Source organism: Ursus arctos, unplaced genomic scaffold (assembly GCF_023065955.2).
Source record: "Ursus arctos isolate Adak ecotype North America unplaced genomic scaffold, UrsArc2.0 scaffold_30, whole genome shotgun sequence".
In the NCBI taxonomy this organism is placed as follows: Eukaryota; Metazoa; Chordata; class Mammalia; order Carnivora; family Ursidae; genus Ursus; species Ursus arctos.
Genome location: NW_026622986.1, coordinates 8,275,599 through 8,291,348, shown reverse-complemented (window position 1 = coordinate 8,291,348; position 15,750 = coordinate 8,275,599). Strand labels below are relative to the sequence as shown.

The following is a 15,750-nucleotide window of genomic DNA, read 5'->3' as shown; positions in this document are numbered from 1 at the left end:
CAGCAAACTGTAATAGCGCTACTTGAAAGAGCCAATCTGCAAGCGGTGTATCAGCCCATAACTGTGAGGGTTGCGGCCAATGTAAATCATGGGGCCTTTCCTCACCGAGAACATGATGCTGTGAGCAGACCGTCAGCGGAACTCAACAGCAAGCCTGGTGACGTTGCTCATCTCCGCTCGGATGTAGGTCTTTGACCTAATCATGGGCCAGGGACACCAGTCAGCGGGACACAGTCTGAGCAGCACTGACGTATGACGAGGCTCTTTCCACTTCGTCTGAGGTTGGAGTTCTTGTGTGTGATCTTGCGCCAGTGGGCTCATAAATATTATTAAACTGTGAGTGGCATCATGATGGGGGGTGGGGGGAAGGCTACTTCCGGGGCCTTGTGAACCCAGTCTCCAGTCCTGCATGGCTGGTGGTAGGTTAGTCTCATGACTAAGGGAGCCAAGGCCCTGGGTCACTTTGCTCTAGCAGGGGTGTGGCTGGAATGGAAGCCGGAGATGTGCAAGTCCAAATCCAGCTGGGAACTAGAAGCCTGAGCCACTTTGGGAGGCCCCTATGGCACCTTCCTCAGACTCCAGTGCTTTCTAGATAGTTCTTTCTGTGTGCGCGTACCTTCTGTCTTTGTGCTTTCTCATCTGAGGCTGTAGCATTTAGGCTTTCAGTACTGAGATTAGTTCAGAGGGGACCTGGAAGAAATTGGTTATTCCACGTGTTTATCCTGCTTCTGCTCCAGGAAGACTCTCTATTTCTACCTTTTCATTGCTCAACAAGTCCTCACTATTTATGTCTTCCTTCCTTCCTTCCTTCCTTCCTTCCTTCCTTCCTTCCTTCCTTCCTCCTTCCTCCTTCCCTTCCCTTCCCCCTTCCCCCTTCCCCCTTCCCCCTTCCCCCTTCCCCCTTCCCCCTTCCCTTCCCCTTCCCTTCCCCTTCCTTCCTTCCGGGGCAGGGCAGAGGGAGAAGGAGAGAGAATTTAAGCAGGCTCCACGCCCAGCATGTCAGCCCAATGTGGGGCTTGATCTCATGGCCCTGAGATCATGACCTGAGCTGAAATCAAAAGTCAGACACTTAACTGACTGAACCACCCAGGCTCCCCAAGAAATCCCCACTTGAAAATCCAACAGTGGTATATTTGTTAATTGACGTATAATTCACATCAAAATGCACATATTTTAAGGATGCAGGTTGGTGAGTTCTGGGAAACATGTAACCATTACTCCAGTTGAGATGGAAAAGGCTTATATAGTTGCTATGCCTCTGACCACCATTGACCGTTGACTCTCTCTGCAAGGAGAGTCTGCCACAGCCCGATGGTATCGTACACTCAACTTGTTATGTTGTACCAAGACAACCCTTCCCACTTGGTTCATTGTTTTTAACTTAGTTTTAATTATTAAAAATAGTTAAGCATAACATTAAGGCGTACTGCATTAAATAACAGCATCAATTTAATATGTAAAGGAAGACAATGAGCCTAAAGCATTACTTCCCACTATTCAGATGTGATCTCTTTTTTCCTTATTTATTTTTTTAAAGATTTTGTTTATTTATTTGACAGAGAGAGATAGCCAGCGAGAGAGGGAACACAAGCAGGGGGAGTGGGAGAGGAAGAAGCAGGCTCATAGCGGAGGAGCCTGACGTGGGGCTCGATCCCAGAATGCCAGGATCACGCCCTGAGCCGAAGGCAGATGCTTGACGACTGAGCCACCCAGGCGCCCCTCTTTTTTCCTTATTTTTAAAAACTCACGTGATACTATGCTACTTCTCCAAAACAATGGCCCCTCGGCCCTAGAAATAAATTTTGTACTCTTACGAAATGATAGACTTTTTAATTTGAGTTTGGACATCCCTTAGCCACCAGAGTCAGAGTGTATGGAAAACTCGTCCAAAAGGGTCCATTATATTCCGTAGTTTGGGAGTGCCTGTGAGTTAGCCAGATCAGTTTCAGACCTTGAGCCACCAGTTTGAGAGCCATGCATTTAATTCAAAAGGAAGAACTGGGCTTCTCCACCAATGTCAACACTTAGGAGTGACCACTCTGGGCTGTTTTCTGCTCTCTGCTCACGTTTCTCAGTCTCTTTGGTCTATAGGGAGAAAATTTGAAGGAAAGAAAGAAAAAGATCCAAAATAGATTTTGTGGAATTGACTGTGTTTGGCCCACATTTTCATTTGTTATTTATTTATACATGTTTTTGCTTTTAAGGAATGAAAAGAGATATTTGAATTTAAAAATTCCATTAACTGCACTAGACATCTCTGTCAAAGTAAATCCCTTCACTGTGACTGTTGTCTAAAATCAATTATGAAGGTACACTGAATTACAAGTTTTAGAAGTCTTAAGTTTTTAAGATATTTATATTGAAGTATAATTTATATACAGTGAAATTCTGTGAATTTTGACAAGCATGTAAAGTTGTGTGACTATCACTACCGTCAAGATACAGAACCATTGCCTCAGCCCAAAGATTCCTTTGTGTGCCTTTGTGGTCAGCCCTCGCCTCCACCACCACGTCCTTCCAACCAACAATCTGTCTTCTGTACTACAGTTTTAGATTTTTTGATATATAAAATCAAATTCCTTGAGTATTTTGTTCTTGTCAATTCCAAAGAAGCCAATAAGAATTTGGTGAAATTATTTTTTTTAAATCTTAGGAGAAATGTTTATAATATCGTCAGAAAAGAAATCCCTCTTAAGCGGTTGAGATTTAAACTTACAAGGTCGTTCACACAGAGCTGATTTTGAATTTCAGATTCCCTAGTGGATACTCAGCATGCAAGGAAGTCAGGTGGGCATGCTGAAATTCTTTTCCCTGATGCGGGCATTGCACCTGTGGCATAACGGACCCATGAATATTTATCAGTGAATGTTTAATTGATATTTAGCTATTGTGATGTTGATCCTGGAAAGTGCCCGTGTAAGTGGGAATTAGGTTTTGTGAATTAGGTGTCATGTCACATTATCATTTGCTATGTGTGCCAGAGGACGAGGAGGGGCAGCCAAGAGACCCAGTCAAGCTGCAATATTCCCTTGGGCCTCAGAGTATTTCTGATTCCTCCCACTTAACACCCAGTATCACCTGCTCCCAGTTTATCCCTCCCATGAATTTTCTCGTTTCCAGGTGGTTGGTTCTTACACTTGTCTTCCGCTATAGATTGCTTTGGTGGGGGAAGGAGACAAGGTCTCACGCACCTTGCCAAGTCTGGGCCCCTGCACCCCACCCCCACCCCTCCTCAGCGGTGCGTGTCCCCTGAGCCAAATTGCTCTTCGCTGCCAGCCTCCTTGGATTTCCTGTTGTGCATTTGGAGAAAAAAACAGGAAGAAGATAATTGGGTTTTGTAGGATTTACAGGTAATTTCCAGGCTCTCTGCTGAAGGTGAAACAGGCACAGCCGAGAGACCGCCACCCAGTCAGGGTTGTGGGTGTGGCCAGGACACCCCTGGTGCTTTCCTTGCTTAGCCCCAGAGCGTGTGAACACTGGTGCCCCAACTACATCATTTCTCACTCAAGCCAGAGAGGGTCGCTCATTCATTAGCCATTCATTTTCCAGAATTGGAAGCCGGTAGGTGAAGATGTAGGCTTGGGGGGGGGGGTGGTCTCACGACACTTGGGTTCAAGCCCCAGCCTTTCTTTACCAGCTTTTGATCTGGGCCAGTCAATATACTTTTTTGTACCCTCCTTTCTGTCTAAGATGAGTGAAAGCATACCTCCGAGGGTTGTTAGGGAGATGATCATTCAGCAGTTCACCCATCCCGCAGTATTTATCGAGACCTGCTCTCGCCCACACCCTGTTCTTGGTGCTGGTGATGCAACAGTCTTTTCTCAAGAAGCTCATCTCCCCTAGTGAATCTTTCTCCCCTGGGAGAGAGACAGCAAACAAAGAAACATGCAGCATGACAGATGCGGTAAGTGCTCTGAAGGAAGTTGGAGCAATGCAGGGAAGGGAGCGAGAGAAACGATTGGCAGTTGCTACTTTGACATAGAGTGGTCCGGAAGGGCTCTCTGATAGGATCGTAGCTGACCAGAGACCTACATAGAGGGAGGCAGCCGTGCAGCCGTTGGGGTGGAGGCCCAGGCAGATGTAGCCTCTGCAGAGGCCTGAGCGGACTCCGTGCATGGAGCGTTTGAGGACCCCCGTCACTGGTGAGGCAGGAGCATAGGGGGAGGGGAAGAAGGGGGGCGAGACTTGAGGAGGAGATCGATCGGGGAGGGGCTATCACCAGGGCTTTGGCTTTCACTCTAAATGACATGTAGAGGCATAAAAGGGGTGCAAAAGAGAACCAGTCTGGCTGCTAAGGTGAAAATAGGGTGTCGGTGGGCAAGGATGAAAACAAGTAGAATAATTAGGGGGTCATCTTAGTAATCTGGGTGAGAGACGGTGGTGGCTCGAACTAGAATGACAGCAGCAGAGGGGAGGAAAGAGGGCAGGTTTGGAAGGTCCCCAGTGAAATTGCTGATAACTTAGATGCGGGGTGTAAAAGAAACAGGATTCAAAGGGGAGTCTCGATTTTTTTTTTTTTTTCGGCTGGGGCAACTTGAAGTGGGAGTTGCCATTTGCTAAAATAGAGAAAGCTCCAGGGCAAGGTGACTTTGGAGGGAAATCAAGAGTTCAGTTTTTGGACATGTTATACTTAAGATGTCTACCGGATATGCAAATGGGAGCGTCACGTGGCTAGTGGAGTCCAAGAGTCAGAGTTGAAGGGGAGGTCGATGTGGAAGTGAAAGCCAGACGGGAACATCAAGGCATTGAATGTCAGTGGAGGAGGAGAGGAGCCCGTCTTGGGCACCCCGAGCTCTAGAGGTGCAGATGGTGGGGGGAGGAAGAGACCAAGAAAGCAGCAGGCAGAAAGTGTCTAGTTTGGATTAGGTGTCTCCCCATCTTCTCTCCTTCTTTTCTGGTTCTGATGGCGGAAGATATCACCCAAGTAAGTGCCTGAGCCAACGTCAAGGATCCTAGTACCTTACTTTGAGAAATACTGCTCGATATCACTCCTGCTATAAACTTCCTTAAGACAAACTCATCCTCCTGGTTGAGGCTGGACCCACATTCCTTAAAATCGCATGACTTCTGAATTAAGACTCTGTTTGCCTCATCTCTTCACAATATAAAGGCAATAACTCAGAGACGCCCACTAGGGTGTTATCTATGAAGAAGGAAGGAGAGGAGGAGCATTTGAAAGGGCTCACCACATTCTTGGCATGATGCCTTCACTATTTTTGGTTCTTTTGCATTATATTCATATGTACTACCCATGAACTGTCAAAAATTCAGTGTTTGGGGGCGCCTGGGGGCACAGCGGCTAAGCGTCTGCCTTCGGCTCAGGGCGTGATCCCGGCGTTATGGGATCGAGCCCCGCATCAGGCTCCTCCACTATGAGCCTGCTTCTTCCTCTCCCACTCCCCCTGCTTGTGTTCCCTCTCTCGCTGGCTGTCTCTATCTCTGTCAAATAAATAAATAAAATCTTTTAAAAAAAAAAATTCAGTATTTGCTACCATGAGCATGGTTCCTTGGTTTTTTGGCTAGTTCCATCCCTGTGGTGTAATAAATAAACGGAGCCCAGCAAGGCCCCCATGCCTGTGTATGATTTTCACTTTTCAGATGCTGACCCAACATGTTCTTAAACAAGCCACTGATGATTGATTGATGATTGATTTTTAACATGTGTTTAGTGATGCTGACCAAGTGCTAGTCTTATCAATGAAAGTCATATCCAGAAAGCTGTATGGCACTTCACAGTTTACGAAGTCTATTATACAAAATGCATTTGAGTCCTAAAATAATTCCGTGAGGTAGGCATTTTAGTTATATTAATTTGGTGGTTTTCAATAGCAAATATCTGCCGCTCCCTCTTCTCCCACTCTATCCTATGCTAGAGTAATCAACCCTTTCGTAGCTGCAAATGATAGGCTAACTATTCCTATGTTGATATGAATGTTGAGAAATTAGACCTTTTATGGTTGGAGATAAAACGGCTCTCCATACATCTGAATTTTTTGTTCACTACAGACTGAATTGCTGTAATGCTGGGGATAGGGAGGTGGGCTGATAGGTTCGGGTGTAGAAAGACAGGGGGATAGCCAAGCCTAGAACATGACAGATTTCAGTGGTCACAGCAAAAGGTACAGTAGTGGTTACAGATTGGTTCTTGCCTGTCAGCTTAAGCTAAAACTTGAACTAAAATGATTTTTAGAAAGTTAAGATTATTTTATTCTAATTATCATTCTATTTTTTGGAAACTGCTTTGAGCTAAAATGTGTGTCTAGCCTAGTATCGAAAAACTCTCACAGATAAGTTGGTATGGTTTTGAGCTGGTAAAGATTCTCTTTCTACATCATAAGATGCCACATCAGTAGTTTGTTTCTCCCGTGTCCTGCCATACGTGGTTACCACGGGGGTTTTCTGGCCTGTTCAACCTGGCATAATTCCTTCATCACGTTCAATTTTGCGTTATAGCTGATCGTGTGTCAAGGAATGAATGTGTAAATCCTATGTTATCTTACCTGCCATAGTGTAAGTTTTTTAATGGCTGGGGTGATGCCTGAGTCGCCTGTGTTATTCCTCAGAGCCCAGTTCAGTGTTTCATACTTGGTAGGAACTCAGCATTTATCGAATTGACCTGAATTGGTATTGGTTAGTCATTGTTACATTGGTGGCATTGCTCAGTGACAAATGGAAAAGGAAAATGTATAAGAGCAATTAAAGGTATGATCTCATTGACTTTCTTTTTATTGATTTTCTTTATTTGATATGTGCTGTTTTGCGTGGACACTGTCTTTGTATTTGGCTACTTACCAATGTCCCGTGACAAAATTCATAGATGATGAGTTTACATTGAATCCAACTTCTTACAAGAAAATTGTCTGGTATTTGTGGGGAGAGTGTGACTATAACAGACTCCTAGTACTTTCGGATTATTTGGAAAACACCTTATGTGGTGGCTTTGGATAGCTCTATTTCTATCTCTTGAGTTTAGTAACGGGCCAGTGCCCTTGGGAGTTTCGTGAAGTGAATGTAAACCTCATGACAAAATGTGTTTATACGTTTTCAAAGCCAGGATTAGTCTTGACTTAACAAAAATCAGCCTTCAGGTTTTAAATTATAATTGTCTGTACCTGTGTTGACATTCGAATAGAAATTATCTGAAGTTTTGTCTTTTGTACACGATAGTACCGGGAAACCCAAACATGAGTGGTTTCTCCAGAAAGATTCCGAAGGGGACACACCTTCTCTTATCAACTGGCCTTCCAGGTATATCCCCAAGCTGAACCTCTCGGCTTCTGTGTAGTGAGTGCTTCTTCCCTGCTGACTTGGCCTTGCTGTTCCACACATCACCAGATGCTAACTCTCTTCTCGCCCTCTGTTAATGGCAGTGCATTTGAAAATGATGTGTTTACAGGGGGCTGCTGGAAGTTACTTTTTGAACGTTTGCTTTTCTCCTCTGATTGCCCTAATCCCTGCTAATAGTATTTCCCCCTCCTCGTTTTTCCTTTTTTTGAAAATCTTTTTGATGACACTTCTTGCTTCTCTCCTTCCTCACCAACCTGCACACCGTCGAGTGGGGGCAGTAGCGAAGAGCCCCTCGGTTGTTCTCTTCTTGAGTCACACTAACTAACCAGCTAGTACCCCATCTGGTCAACACCCCCTCCTCCCACCCAGTGCTTCCAGCCTCCTCCTTTTCACGTCTCCTCGTCTCTAAACCAATAGTTAATTTTCACCAGTTGCACTTAGGGCGTGTGGTTTTAAAGGCAGACAAAAAACCCCCTATCATTTCATTTTTAAGGTTGGGGGCAGGGAGAGATGGAAGGAGTAAGAATGAATAAGTCTCTGGCAGGACAAAGCACCCATATACTGAGTTTCTAACAGTCACTTTGTTCTCAGCTGAGGACAACATTCAGATTGTCTCTGATTAGAAGGACACATTCCACGGGGGAACTTGAACCACATTTCAGTCTTCTTTTGATTAACAAAGCTTATAAATATGAAAACCTCCAACACTGGCTAGTCTCTGGGAAAAATAACAACACGGAAAGCTTTTTTTTTTTTTCCCCTCCTGAATTGTTCATGGTGACTGCCTTTTATGTGTGTCTTTCATTTTTTGTTAACAAAATATACATGGATATCCTGCATCCGATGTTGAAAAACACGGAGGCGTTTATATCAAATTTAGCAGGGTGCATTTGTAATTTATAGAAATATTCTCTTCTAAACCATCTGTCGTAAATAATTATTTTTGCTGACTAATCTTCCATAAATGAAGGTTTAGATCCCCCAAGAAATCACTTTTCCCACTCCAAAAATGTGTTTTACTTTTTAAGGATTATTGCCAAGTAGTAGTCCATTCTTAAACAAGTTCAGTGGTTTTTCCTTTCTCACTACGTGGCATTTCAGAAGGCAAAGATAAATCCTAGCTAACACTATTAAATGGTTACTCTTTGCGAAGTACTAAGCGATCCATGTTTGCCAACATCGCATTGCATTTTGTCGCTGTGATTTCCATTGAAAAAGCAAGGCAACTGAGCCAGGTAAGTGGCCTCCGACCACACAGCTAGAACTGGCTGAGGCAGTTTTGAACCCAGGTCTCCCAGGTGCCCCCAGCCAGAGCACTGGGCTCCTGGGCTTCTGCAGTGATAGAAAAAGGTTTGTAGCTTTAAACTGGATTTCAGTTTTGCTCTCAGACATTTAAATAGCTCTAGAAACGAGAGCAATCTCTTTTCACATGAGTTTTTATCTAAGGGCCTAATAGCAGTTCCAAAGGGGAGCAAACGTTCAGTCTGTTCTTTCAACAAATATCTTTCCTCTAACATTCTTGGGGCTACAATGGCTAGTAGTAATGATGTCCAAACCGGTCACGTGTCTTAGGAATGAATGAATACAGTCTGCATTGCATGAAAAAGCTTGGGAATGTTTAGTCCAGTGCTTGAAAGGGGTGATTGTTTGCTGTATCTGGAGCTCAATTAAAAAAATTTTTTTAAAAGTCACCAATGTTCTTACATTTCCAGGAGACAGTGAAATTACGTTTGGTCAGTGGGTGTGTGTATACCTGGAACCCCCCCCCCCCAGAGTCCACACACGGGGCCCATATGTGCAGAGGCTTTACGGATTCCCACGGCAGCCTCGGTTGCCCTCATGCATACTGGTGGCGGATAGTAACGGATTTTTCTGTGGCTTCTGGTCATTCATTGAGTCGGAAGGCATCCCTTCTCCCCCAGGATGGCATCTGAGCCATCTCAGCTTTAAGCCTGGCGCCACACCAGCACAGTTGGAAACTCGAAATCGTTCACGCGGCAGGCCGTGGGTTTCTGACAGTGGCCACCAGAAATGCATTGTCCCCAGTGGTTCTGCCTTTGGGTGGATCTCCAGTCACAGGCGATGTAAGGTCCACGCATGCTTTCTCCCCGTGAGGCACTCGCTGCACTTTGCAACTTAAATCCTTTTTCTTTCTTAAAGAGTTAAGGTTAGAGAAAAAATGGTGAAAGAGGAGAGTGCTCGCAGCAGCCCCGAGGTGGCCTCCGAGCCCTTCACTCAGAGGAGACATCAGCCAGTGCCCGTCCATTGCTCGTCCTTTCAGTCAGAAAATTCGGCCTTTGATAGGGTCTCGAGCAAGGCAGCCAGCTCCGCGCGACAGCCCATCCGAGGCTATGTCCAGCCGGCAGACCCCGTTCACACGGCCACGCTGGTGACCTCAGAGATCCCAGAAAATGTATCTGAATGCAGCTGGGGGGGGTCCGCCACCCAGAATGTCAGAAAGCCTGGCACCTTGAAGGTTCTAGAAAGTGAGAGAAGGGATACCCCAGTTCTCCATATTTGTGAATCGCAAGCAGAGGAAGGTTCGCTCTTCACCGAAGCTCTCGAGAAAAGCAGGAAATCACTTTTGGCTTTGGAGGATCACGGGCGTACGAGAAGCCACGGAGACCCCTCTGGAAACGAAGAGTTCGCCGAGCCTGCCGTCAGCACGGCCACCTCAGAACATCAGGAGGAACCAGAGAGCCTGGCACACCCGCCTCCAGCTCAGCAACAACCCCCTGAGAGAATAAGCAGACAAGAAGTGGTCTTGTATGTTCAGAGCCAGCCCGTGTCCCAAGAGGCCAGGGCGACGGGCCACAGAAAGGAAGTCGTGACGAAGAAACGCAAGGTCCTCACCCGCTCGCTGTCTGACTACACGGGCCCCCCTCAGCTGCAGGCCCTGAAGTGCCAGGACCCCGCGTCCAAGCAAGAACCGGAGCCGCGGAGTTGCAAAGCTGAAGGGCCACCGCCGGAACTCGGCATGCTGGACACCAAGGTCTCTGTCGCCCAGCTCCGAAATGCATTTCTGGAGTCTGTCAATGCCAGCAAGAAACCCGAACTGTAGGTGATGTTTCAAACGTCCTCCTGATGGGTCACTTGCACGTCCTTGGCAGAATTATTCACTTCTCAACTTGTGTTGTGTCCTGCATTGAGTCCTCCTATTAGCTTAGCTCACCAGTGTGCAGGGCAGGCCGTACGGGACATGGCTCAGAAACTACCATTCTGCTTCTGCCTACTAATGGGGAGCTACCGGACGGGGTCGCTGGAATGCGCCGCCGCCTTGAAGTGCATGCTCGGGGCATGCAGCGGGATTTGGCGGTGTCTGGGCCTTGCCTCACTGAGATGCATAAACCTTTGCTCTATTCTCTCTCTCTGTCTCTCGTTTCCCTTCCGTACACTCCCTCCCAATGATGCTAAAAGCCAACCCCGGGTGGAGAGGTCAACCGAAGGCGTTGGCTTGCCTACCGGTGTGGAACGGGAAAGAGGGTCCCGGAAACCAAGACGCTATTTTTCTCCTGGTGAAAGTAGGAAAACTTCCGAGAGATTTAGAACTCAACCTATAACCTCAGCAGAACGAAAGGAATCGGATAGGTAGGCATGCGTGCTGTGAAGTTCTGTAGTCTAGGAACGTAAAAGCCATCGTACAGGATTTTCCCACGGTGATGGTCCTGGCGCTGTTTACATGGGATGTGGCGATTCCATCTTTTCTCCATCGTTTCTGTAAGAGATATTTGTGTGGCTTGTATACACGTGTTTTTAAAAAATGCTGCCCGTGACATCAGTACTGCAACGCAGTTTCACATTGCATTCAGATGGTGGGAAGTGAGACGCATGATTTCTCTTCATTTACTGTTTTTCATTTCTTAATGCCCTTGTTAAATTAGAATCCACAGTGAGTATTCACCAGATTTTCCAGTGCAAAGAAGTAGGGATTTTATATTAATCTTATAAATGTCTGTCTCCGTGTCATATCTGAATTTTACACGATCATATGCTTATGCAGAGAGATGATGAGGTTTGTCTGCAAAGTGACCGGTCGTGTTTGATAAGTCCCACTCGGCTCTGGTTTGTCTCCACGAGGTGTGCCCCTGGCTGGGTTCTGTGCACACGCACTCTGCCGTGTCCATTAACACCTGTACCTGTGTATTCACAATGGGAATTGCTAGCAGGATGCTAGTCTTTAAAAGAGGGCAATTGAAATTTTACTTTTGTTTTTACTTTTACTTTTAATCTGATGATTTATTTGGATCTTCTATTCCCACCGGCTAATTTTTTGTTATTATTATTTGCCTAATGTCTTTCCTAGGTCTGCTTCGCATTCAGAAATGCCAGCTGCTGAGGGCAAGTATCTGTTTTCTTTTTGCCACTTTTCTATCATCTCACCCAGATTAGGTTTCTGTAAGATTTTGGTTTTTTAGAGGATGAGATCATGGAGCATACCGATTTCTTTTCTGCGGGTTTCCTTTCTGTGAATCTAATAAAACCTACTTGAGATTCTCGGGTGAGCTTTTCCTTCTTTTTGAGAGAGTTAGAACTGTGGAAAGAATAATAGTAAAACAACTGATTTGCTAAAACAACAGCTTTTTGTTGTTAATTTCTCGTTATTACGTTGTAACCATAAAGAAGAGAAATTCCTTTCATAAAATCTGCTCTTAAACCTCAATTGTTCAAGCATTGTCATACAAAATTCCTGTCCAGAGTTTTGTCTGGTTAATTGCAATGGAAATTAGCACCTCTCACTGAGCAGAAGAATGGGATCCCTCCAGGGGGAATATATTGCCAATTGTAATTTTTGGTACATCCGTTCTTAGATTCAAAGGATTTCCAGGTCAGCCTTGGGAAACTTTTCGGAGACTCCACCTGTATTTTTCTGATGATGTTCAGTTTTTATTTTGTGGCCTTTTACAGATGAAGAAAACGTAGACGAACGAGCCAAGCTGAGTGTCGCTGCCAAGAGGCTGCTTTTCAGGGTAAGGTGTGGCGAAGGGCTTGAGGCAAAACCGTCCCCCTGCTCCCTGCACGGGGCCCCTGCGGGCCGCCTCGCCCTGGCCCCTGTGCGTCTGTCTGAGCCCCTGGCTGGCGTGACCACCCGCCGACCCCGCGCAGGTGCACTCTTCTGAGAAGGATGCGTGCCTCGCAGGGGGTCCCTCCAGGGGGCCCTGTGGGGGGACAAAGCAGAGACACTGTGTCCCCAGTGCCCTTTCCTCAAACGTATAAGGATTCCGCATTGTTTCTGATCTTAGGAAATGGAAAAATCATTTGATGAGAAAAACGTTCCAAAGCGACGCTCCAGAAATGCGGCCGTGGAGCAAAGGCTGCGGCGGCTCCAGGACAGATCCCACACCCAGCCCGTTACCACCGAGGAAGTGGCCATTGCAGCCACGTAAGTCCCCCCTGGTGACCTCTTGGCCTTGGCTGAAATGTCTTCTTGAAAGAAAAAAAAAAGAAAGAAAAAGATTTGAAGACTTTTTGAGTACAAATGAAGCGATCGGGAGAGGGTTTGGTTAGATGCCACAGAGACGTTGGTACTTTGGGATTTTCCTTACTCTGGTTTCTCTGAACTTTGTGACGGGGTGAGTTGCCTGTTGTATCTCCTAGAAAAACCTCAAGAGGAATTTTAATTTTTTTGCTCTGTGCCTTTCTGAATTTTTTTTTACAATGGAAAATTTAAACCATGAGCGTACTATTATAATGAGCCCCCATGTACTGACCACCCAGTTTCAACGGCCGGCAGCCCTGCTGGTCTTGCTCTTGCAACAGTCCGTCCACTTCCCCTGTCCTCCTGCAACATTTTCGGGCAAACCCCAGATATCATTTCATCCATAAATATTTCAGCAGATATCTCAAAAAGATAAAGGGCTTGAGGGTTTTCTCTAAATTTGTTTTTATTTTTCTTTTTAAGATTTTATTTATTTATTCGACAGAGATAGAGACAGCCAGCGAGAGAGGGAACACAAGCAGGGGGAGTGGGAGAGGAAGAAGCAGGCTCACAGCGGAGGAGCCTGATGTGGGGCTCGATCCCGTAACACCGGGATCACGCCCTGAGCCGAAGGCAGACGCTTAACCGCTGTGCCACCCAGGCGCCCCTAAATTTGTTTTTAAATAATCACCGAAAAACTTAAACAATTCTTTGGAAGTTTGATGACTTTCCAATACTTGAGTGGTCCGTTCCAATAGGTTCAGAATGAATTTTCCAACGTGATTCATTCAGAGATAATTGCTTCAATCAAGTGAAAACTTTTATTGGGTTCTTAAAAATGGTTTTCGGGCTTCCCCTGGACGCACACGCAGTCTTCCTGAAGAGGGCACACGCGTCTCATTCAGGGCGCGGCTGTCCCCAGAGAAGTGTGGTCACAGCCCGCACCTGTGGCCCGCCGTTAGAGTAGCCGCTTCCCTCCCTTACCCAGCTGTTCCTCAGCTCCGCGGTGTATTTGTGCAGGAACGCTTCTCCTGTTCCTTAGGAACTCTTAGCAAATCAGCTCTTCTGGTTTCTTAATATTTGAGGGGCTGTTTTCTACCAAGAAGCAACTACTCATGCGAGCAGACAGCAAACATAAACGCAAATGATCGCCTCGTGAGGCTCCCTGAAGCTACTTTGATGTGCGTGTAGGTTATAGGAGGATACTAATTTCTCGCAAAATCGATTGAGAACAACATTCTGAAACACGAACCTAATCTACCGATTTGGTGGTAGTTGATATTAGCGTTTTCTGAAGTTATCGTTAAAAACCAGGACGTTTATTCTGAAGTGAGGGTAAATCCTTTCCAAGCTTTAAAAACCTAGTCCTAGTCCGTGTATCCTTTGCGTCGCCTCTGTCTCTTATTTCCTAAGTTTGTAATTGCTTTTCGAGTTCTTTTGTAATCTCCCCCAGAATACTTGGTAAATAATTTTGTTAAAATATTTATTTACTGTTTCTGAATTAAAAACTACGTTTTCCTTTAATGCTTCTTTTCTTCTCTCTCCTCATGAATGTTCCTTCTTTGGCAATTGCCTTTAAAGTGAACCTATCCCTGCTTCGTGCCCTGTGGCCTCCCAGCCTGTAATGGCAGGACTTCCTAGTCCCAGTGTAGCTAAGAGCACTGTGCAGCCGGCCAGGTACTGGACAGAAGTAGCTGCATGCGGCCCTCAGGGCAAAGGTCCTAGACAGCAGATGCATCTCATAGTCCTGAATGCCTTTCATGTGTTTGAGAAATGAGTCAGTGCAACGAGTTGCCGTGGGGATGGGTGCCATTTTGTTTCGTCGTAGCGCGAGACGCTGCTACCTTCGCGCAGGCCCTGCATGACGGAACCTTTCATCTCCCTGCTTACATCATGTATTGGAACTAGGATCACACTAACTCACTCATCCATTTGTTTTGTCTCTGTTTTTCGTAATCATGGTCATCCCTAAGAAATGTCATCCTCCATCTAAATTACTAGCACTTAATAAAGATTAATAGGAAACTGAGGAATCGACATGATTGTTGAAATTCCAGTAATACCCTGGTTTTTGTAAGCACTTGGAGTCATTAATACACACTAGAAACAACCCTGTCTGTTTCTAACATAGAGACAAAGCCATGACTTTTTGGGATTGAGACAATAATCGTTTATGGTGTCTGAACTTAGATGTTTTACTACTAAGCTTTGAATTGTGTTGTTTTGAAAGTATGTCCTTAGGGCATGTAGGTATCCCCTGTTTTCCTGTGAGGGGCCAAAACACATGGGCCAAAAATAAGGTTAAAAGAAAGCAAAGGGCAGTGCAGAAATAGATCTGGCCCCACCCAGAAGCAGGGGTCTGTCCGGGGAAGTAGGTGGGCATTGCTTTCCTTGCTCTGAGCTACGCCTCGGAAACACGTAAGACTTGGGTTGCCTTTGTGGCCATCCTCGCGATGCCCTGGAACGCCAACACTGCTCCTTACTCTGGGGAAACTTGTGAACTGGTGATTGATTAGAGTGCAGACAGAATATAGTATCCGCTGGGCTTGAGAACTGGATTTGCCAGTGGCCTCAACCTACGTTGTCATAAACCTTCCAAGATCCACTGTGACCTGGTAACCGGGGACCTTCTCCTCCACCCGGAAGTTGGAGGGATTTAGCAGCCCCTGAAGTGTTCTTCACTTTTCAAGTTCCTGGGAGGTACAGATCCAAGGGCCTTTTAGAAAACTGGTAGAAAGCTATGAGGGAATGCTGCTCTGAAGGAGGGAAGGAATCTTTAAAATCGATCCATTTGTGTTTAGCAACTGCAAATTGAAACTCCTTGTTACAGATATGTTGTTGACAGAAGGACTATGTTATTTCCTAGTTCTATAAAATGAAAAGAATACCTCTGAACTGCATGTTTATTTTTTTAAAAGATTTATTTATTTATTTGAGAAGGAGAGACAGAGAGTGAGGGGGGTGGGTGATGGAGGCAGAGGAAGACGGAGAAAAGGAATCTCGAGCAGGCTCTGTGCTGAGGGCAGATCCTGACGCGGGGCTCGATC

General features: G+C 45.8%; 1 protein-coding gene across 17 annotated transcripts in view; it reads left to right on the top strand.

Moving 5' to 3' along the window:
- Positions 1 to 15,750, top strand: part of SVIL (supervillin) — a 232,382-nt gene that overhangs the window by 157,980 nt on the left and 58,652 nt on the right. For 9 of the 17 annotated variants that reach the window (XM_057304683.1, XM_057304684.1, XM_057304678.1 and 6 more), the window contains 7 exons: positions 7,168 to 7,248; positions 9,448 to 10,344; positions 10,705 to 10,875; positions 11,591 to 11,625; positions 12,193 to 12,254; positions 12,528 to 12,667; positions 14,285 to 14,380. In XM_057304683.1, coding sequence (XP_057160666.1) covers positions 7,168 to 7,248; positions 9,448 to 10,344; positions 10,705 to 10,875; positions 11,591 to 11,625; positions 12,193 to 12,254; positions 12,528 to 12,667; positions 14,285 to 14,380 — 1,482 coding nt within the window. The remainder of the gene's footprint in view (positions 1 to 7,167; positions 7,249 to 9,447; positions 10,345 to 10,704; positions 10,876 to 11,590; positions 11,626 to 12,192; positions 12,255 to 12,527; positions 12,668 to 14,284; positions 14,381 to 15,750) is intronic. The other 8 variants (XM_057304681.1, XM_057304682.1, XM_057304688.1 and 5 more) reach the window with 6 other exon arrangements.